The 17,175-nt window shown below is 50.5% G+C and overlaps 1 protein-coding gene across 1 annotated transcript; it reads right to left on the reverse strand.

Annotated features, from left to right (window-relative positions):
- Positions 1–346: 346 nt before the first annotated feature.
- On the reverse strand, positions 347–16,487 carry ACTR1A (actin related protein 1A). The gene is made up of 11 exons (XM_035329806.1): positions 16,334–16,487; positions 11,631–11,695; positions 10,687–10,762; positions 9,879–10,004; positions 8,972–9,096; positions 8,420–8,636; positions 5,461–5,553; positions 4,374–4,548; positions 3,671–3,732; positions 3,268–3,308; positions 347–2,623 (listed from the first exon to the last, which is right to left on the reverse strand). The coding sequence occupies exons 1-11, from the start codon at positions 16,379–16,381 to the stop codon at positions 2,521–2,523; spliced, it is 1,131 nt and encodes a 376-aa protein (XP_035185697.1). The 5' UTR covers positions 16,382–16,487; the 3' UTR covers positions 347–2,520.
- Between the last annotated feature and the right edge of the window lie 688 nt (positions 16,488–17,175).

Raw genomic sequence — 17,175 nt, forward strand, 5'->3', positions numbered from 1 at the left:
ACCAGCTCATCGCATGCCAGCAGCATCACCCCTCTCAGCTGTGCTCAGCCAGGGCTGCCCTCACTGCCTGCACCCTCCCCCTCGCTCCCTCTTACAGCTCCTCAGCCCCTCAGCTGCTCTGGGGATAACGATTATCAAGGAGAGCAGCTTTGGACACCACCAGAGACCAGTGCTACAGCCCTGAACATCCTACCTCAGCACAAAGGCCTGCTCTGAAGGCAGTCTTGGACCACAGGTGCTGTCTCCACGCAGCAATTAGCCAACAAAGTCTGAACAGGCAAGAGAAGAACACAAGTTACCTCCTTAAAAATGCAAGTGTGGGAAGATGAGGCCAGGAAGCTCGAGGTTTGTATATGAATGACTTTATTTAAGTATGCTGGGCACCACCAGGCAACATGGTTTGGACAGTGTGCGAGGGAACAGTCAGGCAGATCAAACAAATGCTAGATTGGAGACGGCACCTTTCTGTCCGGTCACTGCAGTTTACAAAACAGAGCACTGCTGCTTCTGCGAGGCCAGCAGAGGGGCTGGGAAGGGGAGGAAGAGATCACTGGCACTGCCTGGGGCACGTGGTAGGTGAGCAGAGGGGTTTGCTTCTTCCCCTCCGCACAGTTACAACAAACCAGCAAGGACGCAACTTATTTTCTGGCAGAACGAGGCTGAGCAGTGACAGCTCTTCTCCACCTGACGGGTTCTTGCTTAAAAACCACCATCTGCTCTGATAGGGGTAGGAGAACAAGCACCACGGCCTCAGCTGGGAACAGACCACCCCACCTGCCTACCTCCAGCCTCTCGGATCCCAGAGAACACGCTTTGTGCTAGGGCAGCGTGCTGCTTGCTTACATTCACGTCAGCTGGGACAACACGCCAGCTGCTGCCGAGCCTCTGCAGCGGGCTGGTGCAACGCTCCAGCTCTTGCCCCTTCTCAGCTCTGGCGAGGGAGTGACCCCAAGGTGATGCGTGGAAACGAACAGAAAGGAGGGGAACAGGGAGGAACTGCCACCGAACAACTCCAGGCCCACTGCGAATGCCGGGTAATCAGAAAATCAGTGGTGAAAGAAATGAAGAGCACCAACAGAACCAAGGGGAACAGTGCCACACCCCCACACAAGCCAGCCTGCAGCCCCCCCCAGCGCTGTGGGAGGGATGAAGATGTTCTAGAGAACAGCCAGCAGCTGAGCAGAATGGTATAAGCAGCACGAGTACAGCAGAACACAGCCCCTGCGACAGCTTGCTGCTCCCAAACCTGCTGCTCACACCAACGTACTGATGAGATTTCTTGTCCTCTCCCTTAGTGTATTCACAGAGAACAGCGAGGCTCCCGAAAGAACGGTTACCGAGTGGTGATGCAGGGCTGGCTGCTTATTTTGCGAAGCGTGTGTGCTGTAAACAGTGTTAACATCAAACGACAGACAACTGGGTAACAGGTGTTCAAGGAAGACCCAAAGCAAAATTCCCAGGTGCTGCGGTCAGTATTTGAGATATACTCAGACATTTCAATAAATAAAACAATTCTTACATTACGACGCACCTTTCCAACTATTATTTTGCCCCCCCCCCCGAGTGGATATAGTACACAAGTTATGCCTGGCTGAAAACGCATGCTCCCTTCGCCCTGACGTGGCAAGGAGGAGGAAAACAGCCTCAACTCTTACAGAGAAAGAACGTGAGAGCTCGGTACTGTAAATCTTGGCAGGTTGAGGGGGAACACACAAGTGCCTTCACCCCCACTCTGGGGCACTTGCTTCCAGAGGAGAAAAAAGTTATTTAAAACAAGGAATGAGAGAGTAACCGTCTAGTATAATGAAAGCTGATTAGAGATTGCTTTGCTCTACTCCATGCAATATGAACTAAGTCCTATCACCGACTTCTCCGGCTGTGGCACCGACCCACACATCGGTCTGAGAAGTTCCACCCAGCCACACACACACCCACACGCACACCAAAAACAGTGGGGGCAAACAGGCTTAACTGTTGAGAATGTGCTTTCTCTTAATTAAAAAAATATATTAAAAACAACTTCAAAAACCTACTGATGTCGAAGACGCTGCAGAATAAGGAAGGAGCTACGGGGCCTCAGGTGTGTATCTCCAGGCAATCCAGGCATTGCAGTCAGGCCGACTAACGCCTGCGTGAGCGGTTTGCAGTGGTTGGCTCCCTTCTGGCTTGCTAGGCAGATTCTAAGCTGTTCCCTTTGTTTTCGCTTGCTCGTTTTACAGTGGCAAATGTGATCATAACACAGAAACTAAGGGACTGAAATGAAAAAGGAATGGGCCGTTCTGGAGAAATTCAGACTGGTATTTTCTCCTTTCCATTAAAAAAAAAACAAAAAACAACAAAAATAAAAAATATGAAGTTAGTATTAATACAACCCTCCTGCTGCTGTCGCCTTTGCTCAGTGACATTGGGGCATGCTGGCGCACACACACACATACAGGCAGCTCTCAGACACTCGGACTCAGAAAAGCGAGTTTAGAACTGAAGTGAGTCTTCGGAGGAGACTGAGGACAGGTCCCAGGGCTAGAAGGTTTTTCGGTGGATGGCACGAGCTCCGTCTTCTTCATATTCCTTTTTCGAAACCCACATTTTCTTAAAGGTGTCCAGTGAGGCCAGAATAGAGCCACTGGGGAGAGACAGACATGTTATTACAGGAAAACGGGGGCACTCCTGCTGCCTCTCTGCTGAGAGGAGCTGTTTCTATGGCACAACACTTCCACGCTTGAGCAAGGTGCCAAGGCTCCTTGTTTCCTACAACAGAAATGCTCTCTGAATGGCCACCTCCTCTCCCATTAGCCTCAAATGTGCTGGTTACCACAGAGCCTGGCACTGGCCACCTCCCAAACAACGCGCTGGCACTGCTGCAAACACCAACCCTCTTCACGTGGGATCTGCTCTCACTGCCTAGGACTCTGGAGCTGAGTTTAGTTCTCCCGATCGGCAACAAAGATACACACAAGAGGGAAAATGCACCCAGAGCCTCTGCCCTAAGGCATTGACTACCAACGCGCTTGTTCTACTTTGGTAGAACTGGACTGGTTAAGACAACAAGGAAAATTAACAGGACTTGCAGGAGTCTTAAAGACGCAAAGGGCTAAGGGGCTGGCAGCATGGATGGAGACAGGCTCAGTAACCAGGCTGAGTATCACGTGGCTGAGCAATGACACCCCTTGAGACACAGCAGCAGGAGGGACAGGGGTACAAGAGCCAACAGAGGGCAATTCCCCTGCCCTCATCCCACAGGAAGACCCATCAGCATGCAGTACGTACCCGATCCACGTGGAATACAATCTCTCCTGAGGAGCTGATATCTAGGAGAAGCAGAGAGTCAGTCAGAACTTTTCCAAGCTCCAGCCTGCTCCTCCTGGCACACTGCCCTCCCCACAGCTGACAAACACAGGTACGACCTCTCCCACCTTAAAGGCACGCAGCAGGTCCCCCACAGAACTACCCCCAGGCTCCCAGACAGGTATGCTGTCAGAGGAGCTACCTCCTCTGATGAAACCACACAGGTCTTCAGCACAACAGCAGATACTGTTGGGCTGTCTCCAGGAAAGCTGCTGCTGGTTTGAACCACATGGCAGCAGCATTTTTAGTACAGTTCTTTCAAGAAGACAAAGGCCACAGAACAGCACACAGAGCACGTGATAAACACCCAAGAAAATGCTCCTACCCTTATTTTGACATCCTTCGGAGCTAGTTTCTTCACTTCGCTCAAGAGCCTATCACCAAAGCCTGCACAAGACAAAAAAAACAAAGTAGTCTGATTCCCTCAGCAAAATCCCAAGTTCCGTCTACTAACAACATGGCCAGATCCTACACAGTCTTATTTAAACATCCCACTCCAGATTGCACAAAGAAACCACTCTGGAGAAGCACAGAACACAGCCAAAGAAGTACCAGGATTTTGTCTCACTCAGACCTCAAACACTCCCACAACAGACTCTATCCCAGCAGCAACTTGAGACAAGAAACCAAGATTCCAAGCTAGGACCACAGACGGGCCAGTTCCCTCCCTCTTCCCTTGGCTTTTTTCCTGTGCCCAGCCCCTTTGTAGAGCAGAACAAGGTTTGAATGGGAAAAACGGGATCTATCTGGAGATGTCCACTTGTGGATAAAGGGTGGACAAGTTCTGGCAGAGGATATCTATACGTTAATAGGGGCCAGATGCACCCTGGTTCTGAGTAGGACTCAGAAAATGAGAGTGAGAACCAGTGGTCTGCTTCTCACAGTAACTCCCCAGAGAGAACAGAGATCCCACAGCCCTCATCCCACAGGACAAGCTGGGTGATCTAGGTTATCTTCCCTATTTCACATGAGAAGGAAAAGAAAAAGGGATCGTGTATAGCACAGCCCACTGAAAGAGACGCAGGAACCTTTGAAAAGCGTGGAGCCTCCAGACAGCACAATGTTGGAGAACAGCGTTCGCCTCAGGTCCATGTCTGATTTTTGAATGGCAAAAACGAGCACCTCATGGAGTCCTTCACATTCCTCCCCTATCAGGTCTGGCCGGAACAAGAGCTCTGGGGCTCGAAAACGGGCAGGGCCAATCTGCAAGAGGAGAAGGTAGCAAGAGAGTGAGAGCGCAGTGCGGCCCAGTTCACTGTCTCAACTTTGGGTCTTTCACTCTTAGACAAAACTTCAGAGAGAGTTTCTTGGACACTTGTGCTGCATCATTAGCTCCCAAGTGACCACCACATTGACCTACTGCTTCTGGCAAAGATGCCATTTCAATTTTGCAATGAAAGAGATAAAGAAACCTGCTGTTGCAAATCTTTAAGTTGCTGTTTCAATTGTAGTGAATTCTGCTGAATCGTTCTGTTAAATTGACTCACGAGTAAGTGCTGTTAAGCAGCACACAATCCAATCTTGTGATTTGCCATCAAAGTATCAATAAATCCTATATTGCTGCTAAATCAAGGTGCTGTACAAATTAATTCACAACACTTGCTCAGCTCCATACAGCAGGTCAGTGGTGGACAAGGGAGCAGATCCACCCCGGTGCTGGAGGTAAGACCTGTATTTCTTCTCATTTAACCATTCTATTGGAGGCTCAATCTTTTGAGGAGTATTCCCAAGTCACTCCTCAAACCAACTGTTTCTGCACCTCCAGGCAGGACAAAAGCCATATACAAAACCCCAGTGGGATTTACAGTAAGCTGGTACCAACCCACACTTCATACCCGATCCACATAAAGATTTGCTAGATCAGAGCCTGCACTCCAACAGCTCTCAGTCCCCCTGGCCATGCTTTGTCCTTACCCAGGACTTCCAGTAGAATCAGGGAGGTTTCTTCCCCTAAAAACTCCAGTGCCCCAGTCAGCAGCCTGGGATGAGCTCTGCTCTTTTAAAATTACCCTCTCCCACCCAACACCGCGCTAAGTTTCCTGTCAGTAGGCAGAAGGCTGTTCTGGAAACCCAGTGCATCACAGGAGGAATCTTCTGACAGCGGTCCTCACAAACCTCAATCGTGCTTCCATCTGGCAGGTAGTACTGAGCCTTCTCAGTCTCCAGAGTCTCATCCTTCTGGGGGTTTATTGACAGGTAGCAGGCACGCTGGAGAGGAAGCAGAGTCAGAGAGAAGGAGGTCAGAAGGGTAAATGCAAATACCTCTGATAAACGCGTTTCTGACTATAAAAGTAAGCTCCTTAACTATCAAAATCCAAGCATCCCTTTGGGGACTCAAAGTTCAACACTATTTTGTGTTGGGGAAAAGACTTTTTGGGTTCTCATCAGGAAAAATAACCTTATCTGCTCTTCATGCTTTGGCTCCATGTAATAAGAGACATTCAGGCTGCTCACGATCACTCTAGCTGCTGCTCACCTTTTGTTTTCATCCCTCTCTTACTGCTTAAGAAGTTATCTCCATCTGCTGCAGATGGGATAATTATCATGAGAGCACTTCCAACCTATTGTACCGCAAAGCAAAACAGGCACCTGAAAGACCTTCAGTGACACTAACCATATACAAGGGTGGCTTTAGGTAACTTAGCAACAGATAAGGAGCATGAACAAAATCTATTGTCACATTTCAGAGGAAATAACTAATAGCCAATAGCAAAATTTCTTAACATGGTCTGTGGCTTGCTGCCTCTTGTCCACCTACGCTCAAAGTTATAGGAAAGAAAATATTTTGACTCTCCAAGCTGCTCCAGCAGTCTGTATTCTTTCTTCCATGGTTAAGTTTTGCTATTCCAAATTATCATCATTTGGAGATTTAAAAAAAATCCCATCTAAGCAGAATCACACAACGGTCGAGGTTGGAAGAGACCTCTTGAGATCATTCAGTCTGACCCCAATCCTCAAACAGGGTCAGCTAGGGCAGGCTGCATCCAGTCACATCTGGAATTATCTCCACAGATGGAGAATCTACAGCCTCATCTCTGGGCAACCTGCTCTGTTTTTTGGCCACCCTCACAAAAAAAACAAGGAACAGAAGAATGTTTAAGGTACCCCCTTTTAAGGTAATTTCTTCTCTGCGCTCTTTAACACCACCATTTCTTTTTCTAATTTTTCCCCTCTAAGAAAACTTGAGTCAGACAGACTGCAAAAGATCATAAGCAGCTTTCGGGACTGAGAAACTCCCGCGTCTGGGATCTAAGCTTTGCAGTTGCCACAGTACATTTGGACTAAATTTCCAAACGCCTCCAGAAGAAAGCAAGCTGTGAACATAAGAAGTTACAAGCTACCCCTCCAATTTGCAAATCAAGTCACAAGCAGCACCAGTGTCACAGAAATCTCACTGCAAGTTCCAGGCTCTGACATCCCCAAAATAAGCTACACTTTCCCAATTAAAATTTATCTTAAAATAAGGCAAAAGGTGTAGGTCAGAGAGTGGACACCAGACTGCTTCCTCTCTTCTTCAGCAGTCTCACCGGTGAGGGTAGTCAGTATGCAAAGCAGGCCTTGGCTCACTTTTCCCTGCTTTGTTTCCCTAAGTCCAGAGAAAAGACTGCACTGGTACAGGATGTTGCATCTAAGAGTCTGCACGATGTCTTTTAAGAGTTCTGTCACCTGGGATGCAAAGGGAGCCCTGGCCACTTACAAAAAGTACAAGCATATTTCTGCAGAGTACGAGCTTCTTGCTGTCCCGTAAGGATACCACAATCACGTTGCAATTGATGCTTGGTGTGTCAGAACAGGCTTCTTGTGAAGTGCAGAGTTCTCTTGCAGGCCTCTGATCACTAGAGCTTCTGGTCCACAGCCAGTGTCAATCCTGCACGTATTGCTCGCATCTGCAGCGATTATAGTTCATGTTGGTGGGGCTCGCGGGATGGCAGTAACTGCCACGCATCGGCAGGACTGAGACGAGGGCTGACCCCGGGTACTGAAGGCGTGAATGCAGCCCCGAGTTACACAAAGCCTTGCTGAAATCAGAGAGCAGCCTGGCTGTGGGAGCAGTGCAGTACCACAAAGCCGCTGCGCACAGAGCAGTCACCACTTCAGAGCTACTCTTCACTGCCCCTCCTACGTCCTCTTCGCTTGGAACACAACAGAAGCCAAGGTAACTGCTTTGCCAGGGATCTTAATCATGCCTTTCCAGACCACTGCATAGCTTTAAGGCCACCAAACACTGCCGATGCCACTGAACAGGAAGCCTTTGTAAATAAGAACGCTGCAAGTGATTTTTTTTTTCCATGGGGAAGAAGTAGCAACGTGCAGTATCCCACTCTCCATCCCTACCTGTCATGGATTTTCCAGCCTTACCTTAAAGCATAAATAAATACTAGTGAAAGATACCAGGCCTGAGAAACTGCAGTGCAGATACATGGAAAATACTCTGAACCACCAGCTGTCTTCACCTCAACGTGTACAGCCCCTTGGCACAGATTAGACAACCTGGATTATAAATTTCAGACCACGCCATGGCTGAGGTTGGAAGGGACCTCTGGAGGTCATCTTGTCCAGCTGCTCCCATTTCCAGTATGGTCACCTAGAGCAGGTTGCCCAGGATCATGTCCAGGAGACTCTACAACCCCTCTGGGCAACTTGTGTCACTACTTGGTTGCCCTCACATTAAAAAAAAATAAAAAATATAGTAAAAAATATCCCTTCACATTCAGATGAAGCCTCCTGTGTTTCAGTTTGTGCTTTCTGTTCTATCACTGAACATCACTGAAATGAGTCTGGAGTATGGCTCTGTATTCTCCGCTCCCTCCCTTCAGATATTTATACCCACTGACAAAAACCTCCCAGGTGTCTCCTGTCCAGGCTCAATAACCCCAGCCCTCTCAGTACTTCCTCACATCAGAGTTGCTCCAGTCCCTTAATCATCGTAGAGGCCCTGCTCTCCCTCAGGTAAAAAAAAGCAGCGAGGTTCAGAGCTAGGTAGGCTGGCACTTCCCCCTGTATTCAGAGAGTCACGACTTCCCTGGGGCCGAAATCCCTTCCTGGATAACCACAGAAGCAGACAGTACATCACCTCCTTGATGGTCTTGACAATCTCAAACTCTGAGGTTGTGTGGAAGTCGTAGCCTTCCTTCCGGAGATAGAGGCGCAGGAAGCGGGACACATCGCGGCCAGCGATGTCAATCCGCATGATGGAGTGAGGCATGGCAAAGCCTTCATAAATGGGAACCGCGTGGGTAACGCCATCCCCGGAGTCCAGCACCACCCCCGTGGTCCTCCCAGTAGCATACCTAGTGAAGGGACAAACCATCAGGTCTGAAAGAGCAATTAAAGGTGAGCCCCAGGCACGCAGCACAACCAGACCCAACTCTAGGCATAGAGATTTCACACAAACAGGCTATTAAAAAAAAACATCTCCACAGCCAGTTCTCATCAGATTTCATCCAGTTCCTGTGAACTCTTACAGAAATTAAAATTTAAGTTCAGTTTGTGCTTGAAACAGGAGGTAAGTCAGACATTTGTGTGGTCTTCCCTGTTTTTTTTTGTTTGCTTTTGGTTTGGGGAACAAATAAAATGAATTTCAATAAACATTTCCAAGCACAAATTGAAGATGAGAGGTACTTACAGGCTGAGCACAGCTTGCATGGAGATGAATAGTGCTGGCACATTGAAGGTCTCGAAAAACACCTCAGCAGCACGTTCTCTGTTCTTGCGTGGGTTTAGGGGTGCTTCTGTCAGCAGCACAGGATGCTGGTAAAGAAAAGGAGCTGTGCTGTAAATAACCAGGATGCAGCCAGATGTGTGCTCCCCAAAAACACCTGCTTATTGTTTCACTTTTGGAACCAACAGTGTAACAAGACGTGGAAGGGAGTAACTTCAGCTAGTGAGCTCTGCTAGATGGCGAATAATCACCACTAGGTTGGGGGACCAGTAGGGCTCTGGTCCAGTTATGAAGAAATCTTAGGAAATCTGCCCTGTGAGTGACCCTTTTTCATTAAGGATGAACAAGGTGATCCTTTGTACCTAAAGTCAGCCAGTCTGCCCAAACAACACAGCCCCTAAGAAAGGGTAAAGGCGTATGGTCTTGGCATGTGTAAGCAGAGATATTCCTACTCCACTTACACAACCTCTTACTCTCAGTCATTTAATAATTTTTGGTCAGCCCCTTCCAAACCACATGGCTGTGGTTTTCTCCTTCCTCGCTTCAAATTATGTCACTGCTGAGTGGGTACGCCTGATGCACAGGCACAACAGGAAAAGTAAGGAGCACTTGGCATAGAGCAGAATATATTAGAGAGCGTGTGAATAACAAACGTTGAAAGTCAAATTTTCAGTCAGGCCAGAACATGAGATATGGGAGGAATTCTTCTTGGACATTTCTTGCATCTCCTGAGAGGGGAAAGAGCTTAATTTAACAACAGGTAAGTTTAGAAAGAACAAAGAGTCCCAAATTCCTCCCGAAGTTCAAAGCCTCCTGGTGTTACGCACAGCAAGGAAAGGCTCTGGTGCCATCACATAATGAGGCATCTCACCTCCTCTGAGAACGTCTGAAGCTGGTCTTTTGAATACACGTACTGCCAGATGCGCTCCATGTCATTCCAGTCCTTTACTATGCCGTGTTCCATCGGGTATCGGATCGAGAGAAGACCTCTGTGCTCCTGAGCAAACAGAAACGACAATCCAGCATACGTGTCAGCGACTGAAACAATTCACTTCTGAGCATTATGACTACTAATTCACCTGAGAGACTCGCTTATTTTCAGCTCCACTGAAAACCAGCACATCTCTAGTGTACAGGGAGAAGACTGGACATTAATCACAAACATCTCCTCCAGAGAAGCATTCACAAGGATTAAACAAGGCTGTTTTATACAGATTAGGAACAAATGGTGTTTGCAGAGCACATTCCATCCTAACAGGTTTCAAGCCAGCATACAGACACCTATCAAATCATACCTTTGTTCTGCCAGCTCGGCCATGATACAAAACCTAACAGGGTGATACTGGGGAATGTAGTTCAGAGGGCTCAGGGGAAACGCGAGACCAGAATGACTGCCTGCTGACAAAGGCACGACTGTGGAAAGTGAGCCTCTTGCCCACACCAGGGAGATAAAAGGGAACCAACTAGGGTCCACTTCTAAAGCTCCCAGTCAAGAAGACGGGGATGTAACCATACAGACTGCAAAGTAGCCTAGAAAAAGAGAGATACAGAAGGACTTGTGAAAATGAATTGGGACTGAGAAAAAAGGCACAAAAATGTCATGAAAGTTCCAACTTCAGACTGGACACACTTAAAAGTGACAATCTATTCTGCTCTTCAGGCCTACCAGGTTGTCTTACCTCTGCCTTCGGACCAATGAAAATGTCCCCTTCTAAAGCACCAGCCATAACACGAACGTGCTTCGGTCTCCCCACACTGGAACAGAGGCAGAAGTATAAATGCTTCAGGAGACAACTCAGGTGTGCCCAACAATTTGCTACCTTTTGTTCCTCTCAGCCCCAACCAGAGCTTTCTAACAGCAACGACAGAGCCTGAGGGCACTCAGAGGTGCAGACAGACCCAGGTTTGCTCTGTGCGAGCTAATCCCGGAATCACAAGAGAAGGGAGCAGATTGTGGACACTTCTGAAGTAACAGGACGTGAGCCAGTTGAGTCTGGCCACACTTTCCCTGATGATTCAGGATTCCAGCAGTGTCTGGGGTAAACATGGCTAGACTGAGCAGCAGCCTGAGCTGACAGACCGCCACGATATTGCTTGACCTCAGGCAGGCTCCTCAGATTCGACACGTATAGTCCCTTACCCCATTTCACCATACAGATGAGTGTGCGTTGGTCAGAACAAATACATTAATTTAAAAAACACCCTATTCAGAATAACAGCCAGTGACTGTTCCTGATCCAGCAGGCCTTCTTCCAGTAAAGCTGTCAGAAGACTTGCAGGAAGCTTGGCAGGAATTAAGATTTCAGCCCCCACACCAAAGGAATACAGAGGGATTCACACCTCCAGCCCCAGCTTTGTCTTTTTGGTGGTGATCTAATGTCTCAAGACTAAAGAATCCTACAAAGCTGTAGTGGTTTGAGAAGTGACAGATCATCCTTCATGTCCCATGCCCCCCCCAAATCTACAAGTGCTTAACAGTAGAGATCTTCTCCCTGACATTTATTTCTGTACAGCAGGAAAAAAATGCGTAACTCATTTACCCAGTAACACAATCAGACCACTCTTCCCCTCCACATATCAAAGAATTGGTTCACGGTACTGAGAACTGGTCAAGAGTACTCACTAGTTTGGGAAGCAGTATTTCGGTATTTGATCGCCTGCAAAGCCTGCTTTAATCACACCCGAGCCCTGTGGGAGGAACAGACAAATACATCAGCTCATCACTCAGTCAGCCACCTTCCCACCTTTTAAAAGAGCAGCAAAGTACATCAGCACTGCCAGAACCTCTCCTTTTCACTAGGAATAAAGCTCCCCGTGGATCCTCTGGGCAGGGCTAGGACAGCAAGGTGCCAGCAGACGGGCTCGGCCACTAGAGGGGAGTAACCGGCACCCTCCTGGCAGGGAGGCATCGCGCAGGGCACAAGCTCCAGGAGCATCCCGCTGTGGTTCCACGCACACACCCAGCCACCGCTCCGTGCAGGTGTTTTTCTAACCAATTCCACTGCTTTGGCGGTGTGGTAGAGGTGTGCGAGGCCAAACCCCAGCTCCGCAGTTTTCTGCCGATCTTAAATGCTCTCTGGGTGGAGGAGAGCTCTTCAGAAAGATAGGCTGGCTAGCACTAAGGAGGCAGGTCACAGAAATCCCATCAGAAAAGACACTGGGAACTAAATAGGAGCAGGCTCTGGAAACAAAGGTGCCAGTCAGCCTGCAAGAGGAAGGGCTGGAGGCAGGAAAAGCAGCTGACAGGATGGGGCTTGTTTAAAAGGGACAAGGAAGAAGAGATTAGGGATGGCAGTCGAAAAGGAGCAAATCCCACAAGCTTTTGTGACATGCGAGGCAGCCCAAGCAGCAGACTCGGGGTGGGTGAAACACCCACGAGAAGCCCCTGGCAGGGAGCTGGGGCTGGGTGCCCAGCCCCTCTGCTCCGTCCCTGGGTGGGCTCTGGAGGCACCCAGCACGGGGCAGTGCCGACGCCTCCCCTTCCTCCATTTCCCATCCCACACAAACAAGTGACATCTTGAGGCCCTGAGCAGCCCGCAGGAACACCCCAGTTTCACTACGGAGCAGATTCTCCCAGGCTCCTTCTGCCAGCTGTTTTGGACAAGGTGTCAGGCTCTGCAGGGCACACTTTGTGTGCTCTGCTGCAGGACCTGTGCTGCTGCCTTAAAACTCTTAGGGTCAGGTTTGCCAGGATGCATCTGCAAGAGAAGAGTAGGGGGGGGATGCCCTGCAAAGGGGACAAAGGTAATTGTGAAGAAGTAAAAGGGATACATCCTACAGTTCCTGCCTCCTGGCAAATCTCCCAGCGCCTGCACACACAGGCACAGGTGGGACAAGGCAGCCTGTGAAGTGTTAGGATGACATCCCGTCGGACAGCTGCTCCTCTGGCCCCTCACTTCAAAGCAAAGCCAGGAATAAAACAAACACTATTTTGATTTTCCTTATCGACCTTATAAACTCTGCACCCGGGAAATGATATCATCCTTTGTCAAGTCCTGTAGCAAAAAACACACCAATAAATAAACAAAAGTCCCTGAATCAAACGCAGTAAGGTAACCCCCTCAGAATACCGCTCCTATTGAATATTTTATTCTAGCTAACGACTGATCTTGCTGCCAGGACGCTCTGCTGCTGGGAAATGGTCTCGGAACAATGATGCTCCTATTTTAACACGGGGGAAAAAGCTTCCTTATGCCAGGCCAGAAACTACCCCGCACGTCCTGGTGAGCTTCCCAGCGAGTCATGCATTTTAACATTTACATATCGAAGTTCAAAGTCAGCTGAATGCGTCGGCAGCTCAGAAATCTTTGCCGGAGCTAAAGACAAAGGTTCGTTTTGAACATGCCAGCAAGATGGGACTGGAGCAGAGCTGTGCTTCCCAGCGCCTGGGCACAAAGCAGGTTTGCTATCTCCACGCTACCAAGACCTGAGAGCACTTTCTGACCATTCAAATCGTCTTCAAAACTTTTTACTTCTTTGAAGTTGTGTGTACTGCACAGATCTATTGAGTATACCCTATTCTGAGATTCCTTTGCAATTAGAGGAAAAGGTTTAAGCATTGAAATAATCCTAGACAATTAAGAAAGTTTAAAATAAAGAGTGAGTTTTTCATCTTTGTTTGAAACAAGAAAAAAAGGCAAAAGAAGAAAAACACACCACGAATCCTCCTGCTGTTAAAGGCTCCAATTCATTACAGCTTAAAAGAATCTGAAAATGAACATCCTTCCACCAGCGGCTGTCCTGGCTGGGCTTTCATCCACCTTGCTCCTTTTGTTTCTTTTCTAATCTGAGCAAAAAAAAATATATAGTAAAAGAATAAAGAAACTGCATCTTCCTTGACCTTCATGTCTGAAATAATCTCATGGAAAATTATCATGAGTATCTTGAGGCTGAACATACCTCTCCTGCTAGCTCTGTGGCCGAAGTCATTATTGATTCGCCCACCTCGATGCATCTCAGACTCCAGTTTAGATGGAAATGAAGGCAGAGCCAACCTGCCATGTAATACTTCTTATGGAGAATGCACATCGCCTATTTTAAACCTATTTTATTAGCTGCACATTTTATAAGATCAAAGCCATGCCAATGACAACAGCTCTTACTGGCAGCTCTGATGTTTAAAATGCCCCCACTCAGACAACAAAGCCAAATTTTGTCCTCTTCACATGAAAGAGAGATGATTCCACGGAGGTCGAGGAACTTGCACTTGCCTAGGCCACAGCTGAACCACGGTGTCTACGAACACGTGCTTCCTGTCCAGCAGGGCTCCCAGGACGTTTATTCCAGAGAGAGCTTGCTGGAGTGCAAGAGGGGATCAATGTGCTTTACAAGTGACTTACTGGACAGGGAGGAGCATCAGATCATGCAGGGGGACAACTGCAGCCTCTCGCTGTGTATTACACAACTCCCCGCTGGAGTCGGGAAGCTGAGCACACTGCTTGGCAAGACAAGCAAGTTGTTGTTGAGGTTGTGGCCACGTACCTGAACATCCTTTTGGAACACGCCGGGATACTGGGGCAGGCTGGGATGGGGAGGGTCTGGCTTGTTTACCAGCCCAGTACCTCAGCTCCCCCTCCCACAGGTGCACGCCCATGTGCAGGGCAGCATTCAGCCTTGGAAAGCTGTCGGCAGCTCTACCGAGGCAGCAGGAACGGCTCCACCTTTCTGTGCAGCTCCGCTTCCCATCCTGCCTGAGCTCACGAGAGCACCAAAAATGCAACGTCACCACAGGGCTCATCGGCTGGCAGCCTGTGAGCATTAAAGGCAGAAATCACAACAACTGCTTCGTTCCACAGCTCACACGGGGAGGGGACGGAGGGAACTCCATTATCAGAAAGGCGAGCGGAAGAATTGGCTTTTAAAAACAGCTGTTCAAATGAGAAAAGAAACGGTCGGTTTCTGACCGTGAACCCTTCTTCAGGTCTGAAGCAGGGAGGAACGAGCAATCGTTGAGCCAAGTAACAAAAAGGCTGCCGTTAGGCATAGGCTGCTATTACGTGACAGTATCATAACAAATTTGTCCTCACAGAGTGCCTGGGAAGAGCTAACAGCCAGCTAATCGCTGCAACACGGCGGGATCAATGTTACTCCAGTCATTTCTAAGAACAATCAACCTAAGCCCTGCCCTTAAGTCCCCAGTAATCTCCCTGCTGTGATTCCAGAGGAAGAAACAACAACAAGGTGTATCGGAGAGCTCCAGTTGTAGAGAGGCAACTAGGGTCGACAATAAAGAAAGGGTCGGAAGAATTGACTCAATCTGAGATCCATAAATCGTTCAGATTGTAAAAAAGCAGTGCGTTGAGATGTGCTGGGCTAGCAAGCACACATCACACGGTGAAAGGATTCAGCAGAAGCTAAGATGACATGTACAGAAGGCAGTGCGAGCGCTGACCCTCTGAAACAGCAAAACTGGATCGCTGACAAGAGACGACAGCAGGGAGGGGCATCAACGCGTGACTCAGCTGAGGAGGCTCCCTCCGAGCCTCCCCATCCCTTCTCTCCGTCCTCTCCATCTTTTCCCTCGGGAGCCCATCCCAGGCTGCTCAGAAGCAGCCCAGCAGCACCGCAGGTGATGGCCGGGACCCACCCCAGGCCCAGCCACCACCGCGGGCCTGCTGAGGGGCAACGCCGCCAGCCGGGCCCGGCCAGCTGATAACGGCTGCCACACCCCAACGGCGGCCACGGCCAACGTGGCCCAGGCCGGGCAGAGCCCTGCGGGGCTGGGGCCGGGCGGGGAATTTGTGACAGGAATTCGTGACCGGGGGGTCCCGACCCGGGGGTCCCGGTGTGAGCGGCGGCGCCCGGTGCACGCCGGGAGAGCGGCCGAGGCCCCGCCGCGAAGCACGCCGGGAGCTGGGCCCCATTGTCCCCCAGGCACAAAGCGGGCCGGGCAGGGCCGCGGCCCCTCCTGACGGACAGCCCCGCCGGCCAATGAGAGTAGGCGCTCCGCGCAGGGGGCGGGGCGGGCGGATCCCCTCTCCGGCAGGTGACGGCGCTGACTGACGGCTGCCCCAACCAATAGGAGCGCTCCGCCCCGCCCCTCCAGCACGCACCCCGGCTGTGGTGGGGGCCGCTCCTCGCAGGCGAAGGGCAGCGACCCTCCGCCGGGTGACAGGCAGCCGCCTCAGCCAATCGCGGACCGCCGAGCCGCCGTAGCCCCGCCCCTCCAGGACGCAGCGCGGGGCGACGGCCCGAGGGGGCCGGGCCGGGGGGGGGGGGGGGGGGGGCAGCGGGCGGGGCGCGGCCACCCCCGATGACAAAGGGATCGCCGCCAGCGGGCCCTCCCCGCTCCCCCCGGTCCCGGGACGTGCCGCCGGCCGCACTCACGTTGTCTATCACGACGGGCTGGTTCGCTATCACGTCGTAGGACTCCATGGCGAGCAGCCGCCGCAGCCACCCGTCAGGGAGCAACAGCCCAGCCGGCGGCGGCGCATGCGCGGAAGGGCGGCGCGCGGCCGGCTGGGTGATGTATTCCTCCGGCCGCGGGGCGCGATGGGAAATGTAGTCCTGGCCCCCGCGAGGCGCGGCGGGAGGATGGGGCGGGAGCGGGGCATGCTGGGAGTTGTAGTGCGGGGAAGTTGCAAATAGGAGGCGGCTGCAGCGACGGAAAAAGGGTGGCACGGAGCCACGGGGGGGGCACTGCTGGGGGTGGGGTGCAGCGATTCGGGAACTGCCTCCTTCCCTCGTGGACAGGCACCTGGGTGTCTGCTTGCTAGCTTCCTGGCTGTACGCGGTCTCAATTTTATTGTGAATTACTTTTTTTTTTTTTTTTCCAATAAAAGGCGTGTTTAGAGTAAGTTCTCAGATATTTAAATAAATGCATCAAGCAGCTGTGCTCGTCCTAACCTCTCGGCAGCCTGTAGTCCTTGTTTCCTCTACACTGATGGAAAAGCAGCACGCTGCCCTCGCCGAAGCGTGCAGGCGCACTGAGCGCATGCCGGCTCACGCTTCCACACGAGGTCTGCGGACCACAGGTGGAGCCGCAGCCCAGGCGTGCACACCTTCAGAGCGCTCGGTGTGCAGGTGAAGATCCTCGATCAACCAGTCTTGGGCTTCCAGCCTTCTGCATCGCTTCTTGGCTGCCTCTGCGGCACCTGCAAATACAGAAAGGTGCACAGCAGATGAAGTCCAGCAGCAGCTGCTGAGCTCCAATTTACAACCTCACTTCT

The sequence above is a fragment of the Oxyura jamaicensis genome, chromosome 6, assembly GCF_011077185.1.
Source record: "Oxyura jamaicensis isolate SHBP4307 breed ruddy duck chromosome 6, BPBGC_Ojam_1.0, whole genome shotgun sequence".
Lineage (NCBI taxonomy): Eukaryota > Metazoa > Chordata > Aves > Anseriformes > Anatidae > Oxyura > Oxyura jamaicensis.